The 24334-nt window shown below is 40.5% G+C and overlaps 3 protein-coding genes across 7 annotated transcripts in view; 1 reads left to right on the top strand and 2 right to left on the bottom strand.

Annotated features, from left to right (window-relative positions):
- Window positions 1-864: 864 nt before the first annotated feature.
- On the bottom strand, window positions 865-14875 carry LOC125905246 (protein phosphatase 1 regulatory subunit 36). The gene is made up of 11 exons (XM_049603147.1): window positions 14775-14875; window positions 14475-14539; window positions 11379-11462; window positions 11061-11197; window positions 10728-10797; window positions 10522-10620; window positions 10200-10334; window positions 9530-9584; window positions 8643-8872; window positions 6079-6279; window positions 865-4822 (listed from the first exon to the last, which is right to left on the bottom strand). The coding sequence occupies exons 1-11, from the start codon at window positions 14802-14804 to the stop codon at window positions 4744-4746; spliced, it is 1185 nt and encodes a 394-aa protein (XP_049459104.1). The 5' UTR covers window positions 14805-14875; the 3' UTR covers window positions 865-4743.
- Window positions 14876-15988: 1113 nt separating this feature from the next.
- LOC125904486 (probable thiopurine S-methyltransferase) lies at window positions 15989-19266 on the bottom strand. Of its 5 annotated transcripts, none has more exons than XM_049601913.1 (9): window positions 18846-18987; window positions 18102-18227; window positions 17844-17936; window positions 17522-17654; window positions 17181-17233; window positions 17011-17085; window positions 16768-16853; window positions 16579-16623; window positions 15989-16379 (listed from the first exon to the last, which is right to left on the bottom strand). In XM_049601913.1, the coding sequence occupies exons 1-9, from the start codon at window positions 18905-18907 to the stop codon at window positions 16261-16263; spliced, it is 792 nt and encodes a 263-aa protein (XP_049457870.1). In that variant the 5' UTR covers window positions 18908-18987; the 3' UTR covers window positions 15989-16260. The 5 variants fall into 5 exon arrangements, with proteins under 5 accessions (XP_049457870.1, XP_049457871.1, XP_049457874.1 ...); XM_049601914.1 differs by having other exon boundaries at window positions 15990-16379; window positions 18102-18224; XM_049601917.1 differs by lacking the exon at window positions 18846-18987 and adding an exon at window positions 19205-19266 and having other exon boundaries at window positions 16011-16379.
- A 2340-nt stretch (window positions 19267-21606) lies between these two features.
- The window catches only part of LOC125904485 (exostosin-1c), a 105864-nt gene continuing 103136 nt past the window's right edge, over window positions 21607-24334 (top strand). Inside the window, exon 1 of the mRNA XM_049601912.1 lies at window positions 21607-21849. The gene's annotated coding sequence lies outside the window, so the exon portion shown is untranslated. The remainder of the gene's footprint in view (window positions 21850-24334) is intronic.

Raw genomic sequence — 24334 nt, 5'->3', positions numbered from 1 at the left:
CTACACGTAAGAGGAAAAATATGTATTTTCGATTTTGGGGTGAACTGTCCCTTTAAGGCGGTAGCTACAATTATGTCAAGCCTTTTGCTGTAATCTATATTGATTACAGATGTAGTCTCTGCTCCACAGCCAGTGTAGCACCACTTTGATTATTCAGTCAGGCCAGGGGGAAAATGACCTGTTAACTAATACACAGGGCACAGTGAAAGTAGTCATTAGGGGATGAAGACAATACAGCAGAAGAGGGGAGAAAGCAACAAGTCCCATTTAATCTGAGCAATTCTCTTTGTCCTCATCAAGGTTTTCATCTTCTATGACCTCAATAGGAACAAACAACAGCAGAAAAACCAAATTATACGGAAAGACCTGGAGAAAAAGGGGGAGTAATTTTGAAAAGTAATTTACAATATACTTTGTGACCCAACCCCCACCCTAATACATGAGAGTCTCAGGCCTCCTCCTCCTCCACCTCTGAGGGCTTAACTCTACTCCTGGTGTCCCAGATTACACAGCCAATTAGGGTGAAGGCAAAGCCCCTTCTGCTACCAAGCCTGAGTGTTGTGTGTGCGAGTTTGTGTGTGTGTGTGTGTGTGTGTTATGTTACTGTCAGCCTGTTGCAGGACAAGGACACAGAATGACTCAGTGGTCCAAAGGGAAGCCTTCAATGATCTACATTTAAAAAGAGGTGAACACTGATCTGGACGACAAATAAACAGTGTGTGAAGGCTGCATAATTTGATTTCCCAAATACATATTATCCAACATGAATTATGCAATGTGCTGGACCTCCTTCATTTTCATGTGAATTGAATATATTTCAGACTCTATAGAAAGGGCAGACCTTCAAAGTTGTTATAGATGTCATTATATTTTATTCAACAGCACCACCAGCTGGCAATTACAAAACTGATTTAAATTCAGAGGCAAATCAGGATAAATATGGTTTGTGTGTGATGACAGGCAGGGAGGTGCTTCTGAGAATGAGCCCCACATGAGCAAAGCAGAGTAAAAATTGTACTCGCTACCTCAGTCTTTCTCTTGTTTTGTTGACCCTGTGGGCTGTGCTGAGGAATGCAGCTGGAAGACACATGCAACACCTGTGTTATGCCACTGAAAAAAGCACATTCACACTCAAAACATTCTGCCGCTTTCACACATACATATCATTCAGGGTTTGTTTGTATGTTTGTTTGTTTGTTTATTTGTTCACATATACTCATGTATACAATTTACATAGTGCACAGTGCAGTAACAAATCATTCAAGTGCATAGGATCATAATATTCCAACAGAAAAGGGAATGGTGAGTATGTGAACTGGTCCCCTGAGAAGCTATCGAAAGCTTATGTTAGGGGCCATAGTGCATGAACATAATGCATAGATTTTGGACACTGCCCAGCACATCAACCCCTTGCTGGGACCAGCCAACTGCAACACAGGTTGCTGTTGACTGCTCCCAGTGAAGGAGGAGACATGGTGTGCAGACACCGCTCCCAAGAGGGTGGCATTTTCCTTGAGATCTTTGTCGAGTGGTCGCCTACAGTGGCTTGAAGGCGATCAATCTTGTTTTCAAGCTTCGCCATGGATGTGCGGAATTCGGCGGAGATAGCTAGCCTGTTTTCTTCCAGCAGACTTGCTACTGAGGTTAGCGTTAGCTCGCTGCCATCCTCTTCGGGTAGCGTTTGTGAGTCAGCCGGTCCAGGCTTGGCTTGTTTTGCTGGCTTTGGAGGCATATTACGACCCGCAGTCCACCGAAAAGGTTAAAGTCCGTCTGGCAACATAGAGGCCTCTAGTTTTGCAGATTGGGCAAGGCGGAGGCGCAGCGCACCTGCGCTTCGCCAACTGGGTGTGGCCAGGTGGATTTTGCAAGTTTGGCACACCGTGCGCCCTGGCACAGCTACTCCTCTTTCCCCCCTCCGTCCCTCCTACCTGCGCAAGTCGGAAAGAGGGAGGAGAGAAGGCGTGGAGTGGGTTTTACACACATCACACCAATCAAATGAGCCCCTCTCCTCGCCCTTAAATGCGCTGCGCGAAGGTGTAATGAGAGTTTACTCAATTTGCCATGGCAGAAGAGAGCAGCAGCGTCAGACGGCCAAACTCCTCCCAGGAGGAAACTGATGTTTTGATCCGGGAGGTCCAAGCTTGCAGTGTCCGAATATACGGAACTGCGAGCAGACCTCCACGGATTTCCATTACGCGTGCCAAACGGTGCCAATCCCCTTTGATCTGACATCAGATGTGACTGCACAGTCGGTATAGAGATACATTTATGTGCTGATTGCAGATAGTTGCATTGAATAGTGTTTTTTGTGGGTATTTTTTGCATTGTTAATGTGCCTGACATTCTGGAAACCTGCCTGTGAGGTTTTGGTGACGTGTGCGCACTGTCCGCTGATCAGCCAAACTTCCTCTACACCAGCTGCACTCCGCCTGCGCCTACAGTAGACCTGGTTTCAGCTGGCAAGCTTTTAGTGCACCTTCGGCGAAGCCTTTTGGCACAAAACTGTCAGTGCGCCGCCACACCCATCTCAGCGCACCTTGGTCTGCCAAACTACCAAACTGAGCGCGCCTCGGGTTGCGCTGCTCGAAACTAGCTCTGCGCGGGGTTCACCACCCTGCGTCGCACCGGGAAACTAGAGGCCAGAAAGTTAACTTCAAAGGTGAATTTTGTTTTGATTTTTTGATTTGATTTATTCACACACACACACACACACACACACACACACACACAGGTGAATCAACATAAATGTCTTCATACAGGCATGAAGTTAACAGCGTGTGTGAATCAGGTCTCCCAAGAAGCTATTAAAAGCCTTTAGAGGGAGCCTGAGTATTTTCGAAACAAAACAATATACAGTACATGGTAAACATAGGTAAAAAACATCATACATACCAACAAACACAGTGACATAAGTTTTCTCGGAGCACATGATTTTAGGACATAACAAAATAGTTAAATATATGAACTTAGTAGTTTGACTTTTAGCATTTTCTTAAATGTGGAGATGGATTTCAACACTTTCAAGCTCTCATCGAGCTCGTTCCAGAGCAGCGGACCCCTGCAAGCAATGGAAAAACTAGTACTTTTACGTCTTCTCTTCTTCCCAGTGATGAGATGTTTTTTTCCTGGTGTCATAAGCATGACCAGGACTGCAGACTGGGACAAGCTCAGACAACCCTAAATTTGTTGTGGATTATCTGGAACATCATACATGCATTTTGATACACATTTATCTCTGTGAGCCGAAGGGGGGCATTATATTCGGACCAAGACACAGCTCAAATTATCTTTTTTTTTGAAGACTTTCTAATTTTTTAAAAACTGGGGAAGGTATTGCTCCATATGACATTACAGTAGTTGATATATGGTTCAAACAGAGTTTTGTACAGAGAAAGAAGTGCTGATAAAGGAAGGTGATACCTTATTTTGAAGAAAAGACCAATTAGATCATTTAGATCATTTGGAAATGAAATGTTCTATATGCAGTTTAAAATTTAAGGACTCATCTATGAGGACCCCAAGGAACTTTGTTGAGGCTACTCGAGTTAACTCCTTATCATTTATTTTGAGACGTATATGTGATCCATATCAGATGGCTTTTTATTGGATGTAAAGACAATGAAATTAGTCTTGCTGATGTTGAGAGATAACTTATTACATTTTAACCAAAATTTTCTGTAATTCAGCATTGAGTAATTCCTGTAATTCAAATGTGATAAAAATAAAATTGGTATCATCAGCAAAAATTACTGTGTAGGATTTTAGAAGAATTTACAAATGAGTAATGGCCCTAAAATTGAGCCCTGGGGGACCCCATATTTGATATTCATATTTTGCGATTTTTGGTTGTTTATATTTACAAATTGTTGCCTACTGGAAAGGTAGCTTCTAAACCAGCTATGTGCCATTCCTCTAATGTCATAATGGTTCAATTTCCCCAGTAAAATATCAAAATCAACTGTGTCAAATGCCTTTGAGAGATCTAAAAAGATGCCAACACCACAATTTCCCTTAACAACTGTATTGTTCATTTTTTCAATGAGATCTAAAATAGCCATGCGTATTGAACTCTTTTGCTGAAGCCATACTGAGAACTAGAGAGAATATGCAGCTTATCCAAATAATCACTTAGTCTATTATACACAACTCTTTCCAGTACTTTAGATAAAGTTGGTAAAACAGAGATTGGACGGTAATTACTGATATCATTTTTGTCACCAATTTTGTAAATAGGAATGATTCTGGCAACTTTTGTCATTTTTGGCACAACACCATGAAGTAAAGACAAATCAATACAATGAGCAAGCGGTTTTACAGTGAAGTTTTTTATAGCTATCAAGATTTTACTGCATGTCCCGGCAGCCCCGCTGTATGTGATTTTTCATGTTTTTGATAATTTCTTTAAGATCTAGCTTATCTGTAGGCCTCAGGAAAAAAGAGTTTACATAGTGGCCTGATAGCTAATTCCTATACCTTGGTAGCATGCAAATTAGTCGGGTAGGATAGTGGGAGTGACACAGCGTGCTCCAACTACACCCTTGTCACAGACAAGGGACAGTCAGTGTGACAAGGGATGGCAGCTGCAGAGTTTCTGGTGTTTATGTGGGTGGTGCTGCTGTATCTGGCAAGGCCTGTCATCTTGGGTCCCATTAAGGATGACCTGCTACCTCCAGCGTGGATGCCAGGATGATCCTCGCTGTTGTTATTAACATCACTCTCTGGGTCGCGGCTGTCACCCTCACCTCAGTTGTTTTTCTGTTCTCCATTGGGTATCAAAGTACTGCGGTTGAAGTGCTTCAGCGGCTTGCCAAGAATCCCAAAGCTGATTTGGGGAGGAAAGGAAAGAAAGAAAGCTGGAAAGGTAAGTAAGTAAGCCAGAGAACTCAAGTCATTTCTCTGCAATTTTGGCACAAATACATACATGAAATAAACACAATAACGCTAAATACGTAGACATATTAGTCTATGAATTGTTCTACGCTTTCAGTTAATTAAAGATCTGGTTGGATGGTGGACCAGCAAGTGGCTGGTCAAGAAAGTCAAGCATCCTATACGATAAAAAACACATCTTTCTTTGTCGTCGTTGGACCAAACTTGAAATAAAATGCCCAAAATACAACACCAATAGGATCCTCACATGGATGACTCAAGTGAACAACTATTCGCAAACAAGTTAGCTACGAGCACTTGAGAAGATCATAGTTTATCAGTGGTATGTTTCAGTGAGTTTTGTTTGGAATATTTCCGGGCCTCTCTCAAACCAGAATCTCCCTACTCCCACGCTGCCACAGAGTGTAACTCTGTAATCACACTCAAAGCTGAATGAAGCACCCCTCACGAAGGTGTAAGGTATAAATACAGCAGCGAGCTTCACAACAAACTCTCTCCGGCAGAATTAGAAACTGTTGTCACTTTTCACCATGGAGAAAAATAAAACTTGTTCTGTTTTATGTTCCTCAAATGTGCTGCTATTGTTTACCTGAATTTATGAGTATTATCCTTTTGTCAATTTAAAAAGGCTTAAATAAAATAATAATAATACTTACTCCCAAGCTTTTTAGATGGTAAGATGGTCTTTCTTTTTATTCTTCTGTAAAAATATCTTCTCCTTTTTTTCTGACATTGAAAAGCTTTACAATCAAATGACCACATCTACCATTTTCTACACTACAAAGGGGTTTATTTGATCCTAAATATGATGTGATCTTTAAGTTGCTGCCTGACAATATTAAGTGTCTACCTTAGTTTGAGCAGGTTGTTTTTTTAGCTGCACAGACCCTATATTTGTACAGAGCAGCTTCCATGACAAGCACAACACAGCGCTGCACATGCTAAGTAAGTCAGCACTGATGTAGACTCGCTGTTGGAGGGTTATAACCAACCTCCACTCCCTGCTAATTGGTTTTGGATGGCACTTAATGTGGTGGACCCTCCATATGAATGTAAGGAAAGGGTGCAGGGGGTGGCCCAATGTCTGTGTTATTTATATGGCAGTCATGAAACAGATCCATCATACCCTTGATCAAACCTCCTCAGTATTACTGTATATGTGACATATTCTGTGATGTTTTACACCACCTGACACTGGCCAGCTGCTCGTTGAGCTGCTCCGTCAAGGCCTTGGTGTCACAGTGCTCGGCCTGCGGCGGGCTCTGCCTCCTGGCCCGGCTGCTGGGGAACAGATGGGGTGATCGTTCTTTGGGCGAGGGCAGCAGAGATACCATCAGTGGGGATCGCTGATTAACTATACTGCTGAGGGCCGGACACCTCTGGGACGTTCTGGGGGAGAAAGTCAGATCAAGCAGCAGGGCACAAAAGAATGCATGAATTTTTAAACACCATAGGGAAACATGCAAATGTAAAAAAGACATATTTGAAGGAACACAGAGAGCAACAAGTGAGATCAAGCATGAGTGTGTACAAATCAAAGCATTTTACTTACTCAACTGGTAGAATAAAAAGAGAACAAACTTTTCCTGTTTTACATTAGTTAAACCAAATATTATAATACTAAAGTACAGTAGTTTATTCATGCACAGACAACAGCTGTATAAGCATCTGACTCATATTCCATAGTGTCATAGTAATTATGGTGGAAACTAAAACAAATATCCAGAACTAATTAACCAGGAAAGCTGCCAATCTTCAGTATCCAGGTGCAAATACAAAAAAATATACTGTATGGTGTAATGGATTTTTTATTATTATCTTTTCAAAGTCTGCAAGACAGCTGGAAGCAGTGATGACGCTACTCCGATTCATGTTGTGTATGTCCACCCTCGGGAGGAGAGCAAGCATCGAGCCCAGCTTTTGATTGTTTGGTCTCAACCTGACAGCAGGAAAGAGCACTGGGCCTCTGACAGCTTACACAACTGCCAATCTCGTGTCAGACACAGCAAAGCAACAGAAAACAGGCTGTCAGAGAGCGTCCCTCCTATCGGACAAAGCTATGAATCTGTCAACATCAATCATCATATTCCAGTTGGAGGTCTGACATGACATCCGTCAAACAGACAACTCTACTGCCGGAGCTATCAAGTTATTTACTCTGTAAAATGTCAAAGTAGGGTCAGACTAGTTGAACATATGGGTGTTTAGACCACAGAAAATATTTGTTTGTTATCTATAATCTTTTTTTTACATTAACAATAGATCAAATGATGGCTTCTATAAGTTGCCACTGCTAGAAGTGATGTGCCCACAGAGATCTGACCAATCCAAAGTCCCGCCCCCCTTAGACAAGTTTAGACTAGCTTCCCAATGGAACGCTAGACGCTGTGTATATTTAATAGCACCAATAGTTACTTTGGGGTGGCACACAGCCATAGGGCCCTGACACACTGAACTGACGGTCACCGGTTGGTCAATGTCTGATTGTCGGTGAGCATCAGACACCCTAGTTTTTGCTGTGTGTCCCACACTAGTCCTCTGTTTTTCAGCCGAGTCAGCATGTTGAATCGGCGCCAGAGCGGGCGGAGCCCATCTGTGAATTAAATCACCCTGAGTGGCAGTTCAGCTCAGTGCACAAGAAGAGAAACAGAAGTGGGGAAAGCAAACGAAGGCTATACTTAGAGATCAAAACAAATTTGTTATATTAAGATTTCTTTAGCTATTGAGGTCTTTGGCAGAAATGGTTCATAATTGTTTGTATTGTTGTTATTGTTGTTCCAGTTTCCTTTTTGTGAATGATGAATACAGATAACCACCGCCTGCTGGAGTTATTTTCTCGAACACAGGCACAAAACCTATGTGCAAGTTGGCCATTGGCTGTAGTCTTTCTGGCCGACTTTTTGGCTGAGACACTGTCACCATTAGTTCTTTGATGTTGTTTTGTTGCGTCTGGGCATTTAGAGATGTGATATAAACAAATGAATGTTAGCCTTGATTTTTTTTCTGGCTTGCGATAATTTATGTCATCTTAAAAAATATGTCCGCAAACAACCGAACTGTCCTTTTCCAAATCTCTTTTACCTTACCACAAGGAGGAAGGAAACTTAGCTAACGTTGGTGATCCAACATTAGGCTAACTCCTCTTGATGCAGCTTTAGCAGTTAGCTACATTAGCTAACCACAATAGCTGGCTATGTTAACTAGTGTTTGGCTAACATTATCTTGCTTCACATAAGGCTAACTCCTCTTGATGTAGCTATAGCAGTTAACTACATTAGCTAGCTACATTAGCTAGCTATGTTAGCTAGTGTTTGGCTAACATTATCTTGCTTCACATGTGACTATACAACATAATGTGTCCGTTAACATTGTGACGCCAATGTTATGTGTCAAGTATCACTTTTATAGGCCCCTCAGCCACAACTTTAAACCATCTTTAATTTATTTTTAATATAGATTAGCCTAGCACATAGCATATCTACCTAAGCTGAGTGAGGTTCCAGGCAAGCTCTAATTTTATTGGAGCACAGAGCAAAAAGGGGCGGGACTTAGGACTGTCAGTTACCCTTAGCTCTATGTAGCTTTATAGCTTTGTTTAGCTAATTCTTTTGTTTTTCAGGTCTGTAACTTCACTGTTTTAGTTCACCACTCTCATCAGAAATGCTTTTGGCAGCAGCAGGCAGCTGTTTATAGCAAAAATGCTCTAACAACCTACCTGTCCTCTGTCCAACCTTTACTGTGCTTCAACATACCTGTGCTTGAATGTGCTATTACTTCCCGTCTCCTTGGGGTCAGCCTCTCCCGTCTTCACTGAACCATTAACATCGGCGAAGGTCATTCCTGAGGCCCCATCAGACCTTTTCCTCACTGCTGTGTTGAAGGTGTCGGAGTACAAAAGACGCCCCACCTCCTCTTGGATGTCCCTCAGGTCCTTCCTGCCAAACGTCACCCAGGCCGCACAACAGAAAAAGCTGTACAAGCACTAGAAACAGAGGGTGACAGGGAAAAAATGAGAAGTGTCACTGAGAGTTTTTTATACTCTTTCCTTAATTCAATAGTTAGTAATCTGTTCATTTTGTTCAAGGATTCATTGAATGATTATTCACTTGCTTTATTTCTAATGGCTGCCTATTCATATGTGTTTTCAAAAGGTCAGCTATGTCTATCCTAAAAAAGGTCACATACAGAGCAGGCAATGGGCTACTGCTGTTAGCGTGATATTTCTCTCCCTGTCCACCCACCTGGCTAAATACTGGGGGGAACCTGTCAAAGCAAAGCACCTGTGTTGAGTCAACATCTCCTCCCACTAACTAATTCATTAAGGCCACCAGGCATAACCAGCACTCAATGTCATTCTGTTCTGCTCACTGCCGTCTGTATTCACAGATGGTGAACTGGCCTTCACTCTGACCAGCTGAAGGCTTCATTTTTTTCGGTGCATGTGGGGCAACGCAGTTTGGGATGTTTCAACTGGCTGGTTTTGCGAGGGAAAAAAATTTCAGGTCAGTTACGAGTCAAATTTATCCAGTTTTTTTTTTTAAATGAGTGGATTGGTTTACTGGATTAATTAGAGCAGCCCGTTTGCAATTAAGGTGATGATTATGTTTGTAATACATTGTAGGAGTCTTATTGCACCTACCGCATGCAGCAGCCATTCTGTACTGTTCTGCTTCTGTACTGACAACATCAGGCCCCTGTGAAAATATATCAGAACCTGGTTTCTATTGATGGCAGACATGGTAATTCTAGCACTAGATTAAACATTTTGGATCCAAATGATGATGTTTTTCTAGCAGAGAGCTATATCAAGTCGTGACCAGCAACAAGTTAACAAGTCATTTAAAACATCTGAAATAAAGATCCAACTTTAATTAAAAATCTAGTGTGCTTGAGACGTTGTTTGCAGTTTAATTCAATTCAAAAGGTGCACAGTATCTGAGTTCTAAATAGTGCATACATACTGTATGTGTATCCAAAGTTAAGGTCCCTGTTTTTTTACTGTTCATCAACTGTATCAGGACAAGACAGCACTTTCCAGGGAAGTACAAGGCTAAAATTTGATACTAAAATAAGGTTACTTTGGAGGATACCTATTTGTATACAGTGGCATTCAGATGACCACAACACTTCAAAGTATACATACTATAAAGATTTTCCTGAATTCCACAAATGAAACAGATCTGACCAATATAAATCCTGTTCTATCTTTGATTTTCAGCTTGAATGTAACAACACCCGAGTGAAAATATTGCAGAAAGAACACTTCTTGCTCTGACTATCACCCGTTCTAACTCTGAACAAGCACTCACTTGTGATTTGACACATGTTGTTCCAATTCCAGGTCCATGATGAAGCTGAAGTAGCAAACAGCCAGCTTCTTTTGAGCAATCTCCTTTTTGGCCAAAGCCTCCATCATCATCTTGTGCTCTGAGGTGATGTCTACACTGGCAGGTTGGTGAGAAAGGGAGTGAGACATTGGTGGATAAAAAAAAAGGGAAGAAAAACAGATATCAACTATATGATAGAAAATAACAAAACATTACATTAAAGTTAATAATCACCAGCCTGTACCATTCATGATGGCAATTTATAGTATGATAGACAACAATATTTCATTCTCAGCATACATACGCCATTAATGACTGCGATGTATTCTCCAGAGACTTCAGTTCGAAGAAATAAGACAGGTAAAGGAGAAGGGCGGCCAAAACTTCATCCAGCTCTTTACTCCTGGACACAGTAAAAGCATTTAGTATCGATGCATGACGGATCTTGTTATGCAATTTACAACAATGGAAACTGTATGTATGTATGAAACATGTCTTTGTATTGCTTACTTCAATATAGCCAAGAAGCAGAATGGAATAGGAAGCGAGTAATTCTCTTGTAGCAAACTGACAGCGACCTCTGCAACAGAGAGAGCTTTGTCACAGCAGGGTCAAAGGTCATGTGGCACCCACTGGGTATAAAAATATAAATTGTTCCTAAAGTCTAGTTTTTATTTCAGTTGAGTAAAATGTTTTTTCACACCTATTTTGGTTTTTATTTCGTTTTAATTAACTGTAACAACCTCAATCCGTTCAGCAATTACCAATGCTTCTACAAGAGACAGAGAGGAGTAACTGACTAAGTCATTATTGTTATGAGTTCAACAACATATTGGCACTTGCGTTTAACATCATCAGTGGTGATGCGGTCCCCTTGACTCTTCATCACTGAGGCCCTGTATGCATTCAGATGAGCAGGGCTCAGGCTCTTTCTAATGCTTTGGCGCCCTCTACCGTTCAACGTGCAGACCTCAGCCAACCTGAGGAAACAGGTCAGTTTGTGAATGTGAGGAGCAAAATGCTGTGTGCAATTACAAAAAGACTGCTGATTGTAGGGCTTCATTTCTCCTGTCTCTCTAGTGATCATAAACACAGTTGCATAACGTGAGCATGTATTTATATTTAAAGACTTCAGAAAGTTGTTTGTTGAGCCAGGCGTACCACTCTGATCGCTGCTGGAGATCATTGAAATTGACATTACTTTGCCTTCTTTTCCTCAAAACGCCCTCCTCTGTTGGACCAGAACTAAAAACAAAAACAAAGGGGGAATTTTTAGACCGTTTCAAACTCGACAACATAACATTGTAAATGGTTTCCTTTGTATTTCCTGTTGGAATATTTATTAATGCAGTAGCTGACAAGGAAACTACACTGAACTACTTTTATCGTTTCCTTGGTAGCTGACAGGAAGTTAAAGGGAACTACGCCCATTTACAAAATTCATACATGTTATTTCTATGGTCTAAGACTATAGAATATTAGATCCCTAAGGTCTGCTGGTCTGGGTCTTCTAACTGTTCTAGAATCCAGGTTAAAGATAAAAGGTGATCGAGCCTTTTCAGTTCTTGCTCCTCGGCTTTGTGTATGTATTTGCAGCCATGTGTTTATGTATGCATGCTCACAGGTATGTGTTTAAGTGTATATGTTAGTGTAGGTGTATGTGCACCAATCAGCCAAAACATTAAAACCATTGGTGGGTGAAGTGAATAACATTGATCGTCTTGTTACAGTGCAATGCTCTGCTGGGAAACCTTGGGTCCTGGCATTCACGTGGATGCTACTTGACGCACTCCACCCACCTGAACACCGTTGCAGACAAAATAAACCCCTTAATGACAAAAAACTGCTCAGGCATGACCTGAGGAATGGGACAAAGAGCTTGAGGTGTTAACCTGGCCTCCAAATACTCCAGATCCCAACCTGATCAAACATTTGAGGGACGTGTTGGTACCCCAGAGGTACCCCCACTCCAGGGTGGGTCCTCCTTGGATCCAGACCTTTCTCTGACCTGTTAAGGCATGGACACAAGACCTCTGGAGGGTGTCCCTTGGTGTCTGGCACCAGGGCATTAGCTTCAGATCTTTTGGGTCCTGTGGGTTGTGAGATGGGGTACCATCACATCCCATAGATGTTTGATCAGATGGGGATCTGGGGAATTTGGAGGTTAGGTCAACGCCTTGACCTCTTTGTCACGTTCCTAGGACCATTACTGAGCAGTTTTTGTGGTGTGACATGGTGCACTGAGTTGCTGGGGGGCCACAGCTACTGGGGAGTGCCATTGCCATATTGGGAGGTGCCTGGTCTGCACTGTTGTTTAGGTGGGTGGAGCGTGTCAGGTGGCATCCACACAAACATCAGAACCCAAGGTTTCCCAACAGAACACTGCATTGTAACAAGATGATCAGTGTTGTTCACTTTACCTGTCAGGCTCCAATTCACTGTCTATGGAGCAGCTCCGGACTTTATACTTGATGACATCACAACATCACAAGTTTGAGACTCACTTCTCTGGTTTGTGGCTTTGACAGAACAGTAGCTCATGTTCACAAATATTGACAGAATTTTCCTAGACCATGGAAATAACATAATGAAAGTCTCAATTTAGGGTAAACGTCCCTATTAAGCCCACCAAATCTGCTTTTCAGACATTTTTAATATATACTGCCCCAATTTAAGTGAGAACATCTGAGTTAAAATGATAGTCTAATCTCTCATTTGAAGTGTCAATAATTCATGTATGCCAATTTTTAATGTTTTTAATCTTAAATTTGTCAAAATATGTCAAAAGTCTGGCATGGGCTTAATTGGTACTTAATGTACCCTTTAAGCCCATGGGTGTTCCAAATAAGCCCACTTCATGATTTGTTGATAAATAAATATATATATATTTAAAAATCTTAACAATCCAAACCAAACAATATCTGTAATCTCTTAGCTCTCAATAGCTATTTTCATTTTCTCTCCACTCCTGTCCTCTGGCCTGTAAATGGCATTTGAAATAGGCGTGATCAGCCTTTTTGTTGTGTTGTCAACACAGAAAAAGCTAAACTTACAACATGTCTTCTTTGGAATGTAGCCAAAAAACTACTCATTAAGAAAATCTAAATTATAATGGAAATTACTCTTCAATACTTCATCTTTCAATATGTTATGTCATTTGGTCTGTATCTCTATCATACATTGTACTGTTGGCATTTAGAACTGGCCAAAATTTCTGGTCCAAGGAGCTGATTGATTAGGTGAGGTCAAAGTTAGGCAGGAAAATGGTTCAAACGTCAAAAGGGAGAAAATCTCCATTGAAACACAGTCAAGCGGGCTTAATGGGAGCAGGTGGGCTTAAAGGGAACATAAGTGAATTTCTGGTTAAAAGTTAGAATATTTTATTCTACACACGACATTAAAAAACAACTCCATGAAATAAATCTATATGCTGCACTAACATAACATGAAAAGTATCAATTGATCATGCACTGAAGGAATCAGCTATACTCATTTACATCCATGCCAAACGGTGTGATTTTTTTTTGCTAGTGTCCCCTTTAAGCCCACTTGGTAAAAATGTTAACTAAACAATAAATAAAGATAAATATACACATTTATTATCTATTTAACAGTATAATCATATATTCTGCATACAAAAATTCAAACTATACATGCTTATCATGCTTTATGTCATTGCATTGAACAATGCTATGCAGCGATTGTATTGATGCAGCATGTGGGCTGTTTGCTAGCGTGCTAAAAGGCATATTTTGACTTCAAAAGAAAATATTTCTAATTAGTAATATTCTAACATATGTTTTATTCAAAGCACTAATCTCTTAAATTTTGATAACAAATGAGTACTTGCCAAAAGCAGGAGTAGAAATATGGAAAAAGTTTTTTTTGCAACTTCTTCTGAGAGCAGCAGGCACATGTCACACATGTGCTTTGATAACTGAATATTGACAAATCTGATTGGCTTACAATAAAAAGTATAATTTATGTAACAAGCAGCTTCATTGGAAGAACCATGACACAGCAAAAACGTGATGTAGTTGTTTTTTTTTGTTTTGTTTTTTTTTAGTGAAGTCACAAGTGGGCTTATATGGTATGTGGGCTTAATAGGGACGTTTACCCTCGGTGGTGTTCCCCTTCAACAGGGACCAGAGCTGTTGTCCTTTGAATATAACGGCAATTAAACGGCCTGTATCATCGCGTGAGTTCAAGGACGTCTCGTGCAGGTGCAGGATGCTAATTAGCCCCAGCTGCGCTCACCTGACAAACTCCACTGTCTCAGTGTCATCACTCCACACCCACCGGCCTGGAGGCGGGACACCCACCTGAAAGGTATGCCTTTAATGTCAACTAGACCTTTATTTGTGTAACTTTAAAATGAACTGTATACACTGCCTTTTGACGTTACTAATAACACAGTTAACGTCAGTGAAGTTAAAATTACAGCACAAACACCGGTCATAGGTTAGCTAGTAGCTAGTTACTACATAGAATACGTCTTTAACTATGTCTTTAACACTTTTTAAGTAACGTTACGTATTTATCAATGTGATAACTTACGTTACTCTGCTCCTCGGGATATTTCAGCATTTTTGTGAACAAAACTTTGTGTTGTCACAGGGTTAGCTCGTGCTGCTTCCTCCTCACCGTTAGCTAATGTTTGGCTCTGTGTCCAGGCGACAGGAAACATGGAGGGGGGAGGGAGCTGCCCGCTGACGCTGGATACTTAATGACATTTCCTAATTGTTTATTATCACTTTCCTATACAGAAGGTCACACATTACCTTTGCTTGGGGTCTCAGAAAATCCTAGCTGTAAGAGGGGTCCTGAATAAATGCTCTATAGGTGTGACTTGAAATACTTGTAAAAGTATGCAAATGGTTCTATTAGGATTTATTGTAATGGATTTTTGTTCATGAAGGGTTCATAAAAAAGTGTTTTTTGTCTAAGGATAAAAAAAACTTGAGTTCATCTGTTTTAGGACTGGATCTACAATTAAGTATTCAAGACGTAAAACTTTATTCGAAGAGGTATAACAGACTTGTAAGTGGTGTTGTCAGGATACTAGAATTTCTATCTTCAATACAATACCTTGAAAAATATTTATATTCAATGGCATTTTCATTATGAAGAGGAAAAAATGACATTGAAGGTATACCAGTTAAAAGTGATGTTAAATGATAAATGTAACACGGATGTAACATGACAACACCATTTCTTTTCTTGGTTAGTAGCAGAGAACAGCAGAATCACTATAATAACACTAACAATAACAGAGTGAGAAAGAGCAGCTAGTGACAGTGTTATGATGCAGAAAACAACTTTTGAAACAGTTTAAAATATTCAGAATCTGCATATATTGATAAATCAATATTTTTGAAAACACTGCTTTTGAGATAAACCTGCAGTTTAGAGCAGGCAAAGGTGACTATGATTTGCTCTGCATTATTAACTTGCCTTTGACTTTTAAAAGGCATGTCATACCCCTGCTAGCATATTCTCAAACCAAAAATGCACAGAATTCAATTTATGTCGCATCTAGTATCTGTCTTAATACCCTGAAACTTAGATTGGAAGTACATATGTGTGATATAGCCTATATAAATAAGAAAAACTAACTCTTATGAGCATCATACAATTTCCCTCCTTGCTTTGATGTCTGAATTTTAGAGCTTACACCTGCTTTTTGCTGAGGTCTTTGTTGTAAGTTTTATTATAAAATGTGTAAAAAATCTGTTATCAACTGTTAATATTGTCAGTAATACACAACAGCTACTGGTTATAAAAAGGCCATGGACATCTTGTTACAAAACAAGTTTTATTTTGTCAGGCATAAAAAATGTATCTTACAGTTCTTACAGACTTTATGGAAAATCAAGAGTTTAAAGGGTGTACATTTTATGTCCATGGACCTTAACTTCCCCCCACATTGCAACTGTATCAAAAATATGTCTAAGCATTATGAAAAATGGCTATGACATGATGTGTTTGCAATAAAATAACCAGGATCTGCTTCTCTAAGCTCTCTTAACTTGCAAGTTAGTTTTTAAATGGTCTTTGGAGTGATGAGGTGTACATTTTCAGTCAGGTAGTCCAGCCCCCAGGCTCGTGTTCGGTCTGTCAGGGCATCCAGCGACTGCAGCAGTTCTATATCAAAGCCGTTGCCTGAGAAGAAGAAATGCACCATAAAAAAAAACAAAAATAAAAAAAAACAAAAAAACACACATTTATCTCAGCCTCCATAATTTAACAGCTATTCAAGTATCACTCTCTACAGCACCACAGTGTTGTTCATTTTTTTGTGGTTAATTTATAGTTTATTAAAATGATACATATATATGATATCACTGTGAACAACACTCACCATACAGGCTCTTCACTTGCTCATCAGGCACAAGAAAGGGAGGACCTGAAAGACAGTCACAAATATCTTATACAAACACTATGACTCTTACAGACATTTCAAAATTAATCATTATTTTCTTTGGTTTTAAAACCATGGATGTGTATTTCTCCCTACAGAATGCCCAATGTTACCTTTACCGACAGTTACCTTTATATAATTCAGGATTGTATAACAACGTGTCCAGAAGATATCTGCAGTCTTTTGCCATCAGAGAAATGATGAGAGCAGCATACCTGTGGTATTATGAGAGAGAAGAATTTAAATTATACATTCAAATAGATAATCCAAGAGGTTTTAATTTAATCTCATGTTTTAAAATAAATTGAATCAGCAATTTTGAGCCTTAAAAAAGAATATCAAATCTCAGTGGAGGGCTCAGTCTCGCCGTACTTTTCTCTGTCTCTTGGGTTGATGGCCACTAGAGATCCCCTGTCCCAAATTGCCCCAAACTGACCCTCAATCGAACTGTGAAATGGGAAAACAGAGTGTGTTAAACATTTACCCAGGCAAGCAATTTCACTTCTTTAAAAAAGGGATAAACACATGAACAGTTCACTAACCTGGAGAAGTTGAACAGGTCACACTGGTATAGAGAGATGTTCCTCTCTGAGCTCTGTGGAACAAAGACAGTGTAGATTTGCAGTTTTGTCTGTGTAAATGCAACATGTTTTTTCCAGCTATTGTTCCTACATGTGGGCCCCATTTACTACTGTCATTTGTCATAGCATACCATAATGTATGATGTACAGTATGATGATGTATCAAGTCTGTGTAGACACTGAGCTAGGATGCTCACCTTTGCAGAGCAGTGATGAGACCCATTCCACCCTTACAGTATTCCTGTTATTTGTTTTTGCTTTTAAATTTTAAACCAAATTGATTAGTTTAATTGAGCTCCTACCTTGTAAACCTTTGCTCCAGGAATGGTAGGGACAGGCTCCTCACTGTAGGTCATGTTGCTCTCCTCAAAGAATTCCTTTATACCCTTTTCAGATATCTCCACCCCAACCACCGAATGGCCCATGTCTGCCAGCCTGGGGTTCACACAGTGGAAATAATTTAGGAGCACGCTGAGCAAATGTTTCATTCTAGGATGTTTCTACATTTTTAATAGGAACTGCTGTTTTTTTTTTTTGTTGTTTTTTTTTTTAGCAGAAAGGATAACTGACAATGTAAATACAAAAATGCAGTCTTCCTTAGTGGATATAGGAGGAGCTCCATACCATTTCATATCTACAGCTTTTCCACAGAGAGGGAAGAAGAAGCGAACTCCCGTCCGTCCAGCGAGAACTTTATCTATATGGGCCTCCAGCATCCTGTTAAAAAGAAACAACAAAACAACAATAGTTAGGATTTCATCACCCCTCACTTTATGACTCTATGAAAACCACTCAGCACACGTACAACTATACTGATATCTTTTTTTAACTTTTGTTTTCCCTTATCGCACTGAGGAGGTTAATAAAAAGTGAGGCCTTTACTTGTGTACTTGAGGCTGATGGAAACCAATCCTTTGCTCCTGCCAGCGTTCTTCCCATTCTCCGAGTGCCATGACCCGATCCGCCTGTGGTGCCAGCATGCTGCTTATATTTGCCTGACCCCAACTACTGGAGGATAACACGGACAGAGAGAAAGCAAAGAATGGAGAGAAGAGTGTTCATATATGTAGCTGGAGACAGAGGTGAGTACTCATGATGCACACAGTCAGACATTTCTGCACCAAAAATAAGCAATAAAGCTGCACGATGGGACATAACAAGGCTTTAGAAAGCAACAAGCTTATGGGGTTATAAAACCAGGATCCATATTGACCCAAGAGCACCTGACTCTACTGGTAGATGATTACAGAAGAATCAGCTGTAGCCAGAGCACACAGGACAGAAGGCAAAGGTCATGTGCATGTACACAGAGTAACAGGTGCCCTCTAATGTGCAAATACACTGCAAAACTGTAATGCTGCAGTTTTTAGCCTGTATAATTAAACGCCAGGACTATCTGATCCAGCTTCTTGTAATACAGCATTTCTGTTAGTCACGTGAGTAATCACACTCTGACGTCAGGGGGAGATTACCAAACGAGTTGCATAATATTACAAGTCTTTTCTAATGTAGATACATTAGTTTACTACTCTGATTTTAACGCTGAAATCAATCAGACATGTCACAATATGATCAGAAGCGATTATATTAGTTACACATTACGATGTCACGCGCGTCCACGCTTACCCTGCAGCAGCCTGGCATAAAACCAACCACAGTACTTTTAAAAGACACCCTGAATCCCGCATGTTTGTCAAACGAAGCCAAGAGCGTACCTTTACTGACTGAAGACAACTTATGTTTAATCAGCGACACAGCAGCAGCACTCTTGTACACACAACAGTTTCAATCAAAATCGATAATAATATGTGTATTTATTGTCCCGAGTGAGGTCTGTCAGGCGAAGCGTTTGTCTTCCTGCTCGCTGTTTAGAGACGTTTTCCTTCATTGCCTTCAGCCAGAAAGCCATTTGTCGGTTAGGTTTAGGGAAAAGATGATGCTATGGGTATAAAATGAAAGATTGGCAGTAAGCTCCGAGGACTCACCTCTCCCGTGTGCTGGCGAAAGTGACAGGATTTTTCACAAGTCATGCCTGACAGGCAAAATTCTGGGATTAAAAGTACCACCGTAACCGGTTATACTTCTGGTTTGGGAGGAGCCTGATGCTGCCTTCAGGTACATGAGAAATCATTCGATTTAATAACATTACCTGACTTTGAATGCTTCTACTTTGGCTTAACGACTATGAGCACACTTATAATTTCGACCAGTAAAGAACAAAGCACACCCCACTGCTCTATATAACCTTTAATTGTTTTTGTTTTTTTCTCTGACCGCTGGTCCACAAATGAGGTCCCCACAGGGTTTCAAGCAAATCTATTGCGCTGATTTGATTTCAGACTTTATTTTCCACACAGCTCTGTGGTTATCACTTCACAATGCCAGGTACTTGGTTAGTTTGTTCACTACTAGACATCATATTTTTCTTATGGCAATATATTTCTTCATCAGATCCTGTGAATGATCTGTCTATGTGTTATAGTAATGCACTCGTTTTGGACTTTTGTCTCTGTGGCAACATCTGGTCCTACATTGCAAATGTTCTACTTCATACTGTGAACTTTTGCACACCCCCTGGTTAATATTTTACACATTTCTGCATAAACGTCTTCTTTTAAAATAACTTACATTTCAAACACACATGGTGTACATATTTTTTAATATTATTTGTTCATAGGGTTTTTTTCTATTCTGTATCTATGTTTCTTGACTTTGTAGTTCTTACTTTATTTTCATTTTCTGCTATTATGTTTATTGTTAATATGCATCAATACACTAAAGCAAATTCCTTTAGCCTAATTTAAAAACATACTTGTCAATAAACCAGATATTGATTAATGCATAATTTGCAATAAGAATAATCTAATCAATGTAATCATCCATGTATTATGAACATGTTCAAATTAAACTGGACTAAAATACAAAATCCTGAAGCACAGTAACCTTGTTAGAGCTTGACAGTTCACTCTTGACCTTGTGAACTGTAGTTTTATTAAAAAGAAAATCCTAACTCCCAGTCCACCGACCTTGATAGATTTCTTCTGGAACTTTTAACCACACTGCATGGTTTTCCTCAGTCCTCACTTGTTTGCTTAGGAGGTATCATGGCAAATGCTATATTTGTTGTAGTGCTGTGTTATGCTGTAATTTTAAGTCAAAACAAATAATAGGCTACAGTCAATTGACAGAAAAGCATCGATTTGATAACTAATTAGTCATCCAAGTTTTTAACTTTTTTGGGGGGTAGGGGGCAAAAATGCCAAACATTCAGTGGCTCCAGCAGCTTAAATGTGAATGCCCCAACTTGATGAAATGGTTATTGTAATCTGTAATAACAACAATAATAATAATTAGAAATATAAATAATTAAATATAAAGTAATAATGATGATGATGATGATGATATATGTAGCCCTCATTTGATTTGTCAGGGCTTCATACGATTTTTTTATGATTATTTTTAACATTTATGACATTTATCCCTTTTCTGTGTAAGCCTGAAGAAAGTACATTGAGCCTGTGACAGCTGTCACTAATCCTCAGAGAGCCTCTGCTGTTGCTCAGTGATTAGTCTCGCTTGCCCAACCTTCGCCTGCCTCCACACTTGATTCGGTTCAGCGCTGAGCCGGAGCCAGGAGACGGATTCCATAGATAAGATATTCTTCCATAGCAAGACAATGTGAAATCACAGGGCAGGAAAGGAAGGGGGATTACTTTATCTGGCCACTGGGCGGCGCAAGAGTCCCAGGAATGCCGACTTTACTTGGGCACTGAGGCGCTCTGTCACTCTGAGCTCTGTTTCCCGTGATATCACCATGTTGTACCAATTACACATGCACATGCCTGGTAATTAGGCAGTCACGTAGCATTTGGAAGACAATCGCGACATCAAAACAATATATAAAGTATATAATAAAAAATACTGCTGCTATTGGTGTATTTAAAACAACCTAGCATTGATTCTTCACATAGATTTGTCTCTTTGGGCCTTGCGCTCCTTAATATGTGGAGCGCGTATGTGTGTGTTGCCAAAATAATGAAGCCTATTACGTAATTGTAGCCTAATTTACTTAATTGTAATTTCTTTTTAGTGATGGTGAACATATCCTATTTTCGTCACTATTGGCTTACACACGTAACGTCTTGTGTTGTGATTCAGCTGCTAAAAACAAAATCCTCCCACAAAACGGTGGCCCATTATTTACACTGATGTATTTGAAACCACATTTTCCGCAAAGGTGACACGATTTCTATCTTCAGCCACAATAAACAGCAGACTACATTTAAAGGGGCCTTGAGAAATGTGACGCCCCTCCTTGTCGGTTCAATTCCTGTGCGTAATTCGGTGTTTCCAAAGCGCTCCAGTTGCGCGGGGTCGCATCCAGATGTGTGTGTTTTTCTTTACGGTGCGACGAAGACGTCGAGGAGCCTCTGAACCAATCACTGCCGCCTGGGGGCGGGTCGTGTGTGGACTGTTGTGGATATGGAAAATGGACAATTTAACACGCACATTCATCATTCATATCCCGACGGGGAGACCTGCGCTTGCACGCTGAATTGATTCGCAAATGCCCGGCCGTGGTGTGAAAAGGAAAATTACCAGAGAGGGGAAGAGCCTGGCTCGCCACCCGGTAAGGGCAAGCTCTCTGTCGGGGAGAAGTCAGGGCGCAGCGGGGATCGTACTGGGTGATTTCTGTTGTCTATGTTTAGAAGCTGTGTTCATTGTAGATGCATCTGAGTAACTGGGGATGAACCGATATGTCTGCTGAGGGTATAGCTCACATTTTATGTGTTCAGAGTTAAAATTATTCCTCATTTGGCTCATATGGATCTTATCTTCTGGTCTAAAGGCATGAATCACCATTCCAAGCTCATGCTCACAAAATAAAGCGAAACGCTTAATTGTCTTCTGAAATAAGGGGTTACGATGGTAAAATTGGGAAGGTGTTTATATAAAGTGCATTTTTCCACCTCAAGGCAGCCTTAACTGCCATCAGCTCCTGATGTATTGTTTGCACGGCGCTCAGATGCGCACCTTTGTCACTCACACTGCTCAGATGTTGAGATTGGAATTGGAAGTGTTGGAAGCAGCCCTCGCCATCACACAAAGGAGCAAAACTAGAAGACCTTCTCTTGTACAGTAGCTGTATAATAGTGCCAGAAGGTCACTATATCCTGAAGTCACCTGAAGTGCAACAGGGGCACTTTAATTCACCACTGGATTATCATGAGACTACGAGCCTTTAGCCTATTTGACAGGCGCAGCCTGTTTCAGTAAATCCAGGTGGCTGTTGGAGCAGCAGAGTGATGATGTGCGGTCCATGGTGCTCTGAATGAGAGAGGTGCATGCTGGATAATAAAGGAGAACCCGACATATCGGCGAGTAGAGATCTCGGAAATTTGGAGGACAGGCACGAGGTGGCAGCGGGACACTCCGCCTCATTATTTTTATGGACGCATCCGGACGGTGCGTATGTTTGCGCTCTGTCAGCCGTGTAACTTAATCATATTGGAAGGCTCGTAAATCGAGAGCGGGGTCTTCCCGCGAGGAGGGGAGCTTGGTGTTTAGAGCCTCTACAGCTTGTGTCATCTGCGGACTGAGCTGTAGCAGCGCCGCCAGAGCAGGACGCTCAACAGTTCAGTGCGCAACTGTGGTGTTTGTGCTTCAGGGGGTCTTGAGAGTCTGAACCTCCCAGCTCAGAACCGGATGAACGTGCTGCACCACCTGCAACGGATCTCTTTATTTTTCTGTTACAGGTAGGCTGACTAGACAGCATGTTGTGATGGTGAAACTGCCGCACGTTAGACAAAGTAGCGTTCAAATACTGTGGCTGTGTTACTGTATGAGGGATGCATTTATGGACCTAAATGATTAACTGTAAGTATAACGTTATTGTAGATAATTGTGCATGATCTGAGTCATTTCTATACCTTAAATTAACTGTTGGAGCTTTAGGAAAATCTTCAGCACACGTTGAGATCTTTTGGCAGATGATACTTCTCCCACTGCTCAGATGGGCTGTGGGTTGCACATTACTCCGCCACATCCAAGAATATTAAATAATGTTGCCACTAGTTCAGCTGTCATACTGTGTCTTGAGTGCAAGATTGTGTAAAGTAACATCACTTTAATTTTCAAGCTCACTGTAAAGTATTAATATGCTTTGCAGAAATACAAGATGTACTGATGAAGATAGTGAACACAACACATAGACGGTGACAGTACAAGGCATCTTCCCTTTAAAGTCCTCAGCCAGGCAGCAAAACAAAATCATATTCAATTCTGAAAATATAAATTAAGTGTTTCTTGAGAGCTGTGGGGAATTTTCCATACACATGAAAGCTATTTTGAAACACCTTACATTAAAAAGAAATACACCACAGGGCTGTATCTTCTCAATGCAGTCCAAATAAAGAATGCTTTGTTCTGGCTTCTGTTTGTCTCAGATGCCTCTCTTGCATTCAAGATATATTAGCTACTAGCTCAGGAAAGAGTAGAACACTACCTGCTTTCACATCCTACTAAGAGCTCCATGTATTAATGAATCCCAAAGAAACAAACAAGGCTGCAAGAGTTCACTGCAGCAATTAATTACAACTCTCGAGTTATTTATTTTTTATGAAAAAGACAGTGACTTCAGTGATCCCGAATAAAGTGCTGCCATTATCATGGATGCGCAGCAAAGGCTCTCTGGGGAGGCTGGATCCTGATGGCAAGCTGTACATGGATTTCATCTGATTTATGAAATGACTTTATTATAATGGCAACCCCCCCGCCTTAATGGGATTTTGCATTCATGATGGTTCTGTAATACCCTCCCTGGTGATTAAGAGACGCACAAATCTTTTCTTGTCGAAGCATTGGCCAATACAGACAATATTCATATTCCAGATGTGGTGGGCATTTCCATAACCACAGCATTCATTAGAGGGGTTTGGGAAGATCAGTATGCAACCTTTGAGTTATTAACCCTGATGGGTCACTGTGCATAGTGATCATGTATTGGCATGCACTGTTTCACTGTGTCTGTGTAAAATATGTAAATTTAGAGAGTAAAAGAATGGCATTAAGGGTATACAAATTATTAGTGTCTATACAATTTGTGTTTTACATAA

The sequence above is a fragment of the Epinephelus fuscoguttatus genome, linkage group LG17 (assembly GCF_011397635.1).
Source record: "Epinephelus fuscoguttatus linkage group LG17, E.fuscoguttatus.final_Chr_v1".
Lineage (NCBI taxonomy): Eukaryota > Metazoa > Chordata > Actinopteri > Perciformes > Serranidae > Epinephelus > Epinephelus fuscoguttatus.
Note: the sequence above shows the minus strand (reverse complement) of the source record. Positions and strands in the feature narration are given on the sequence as shown.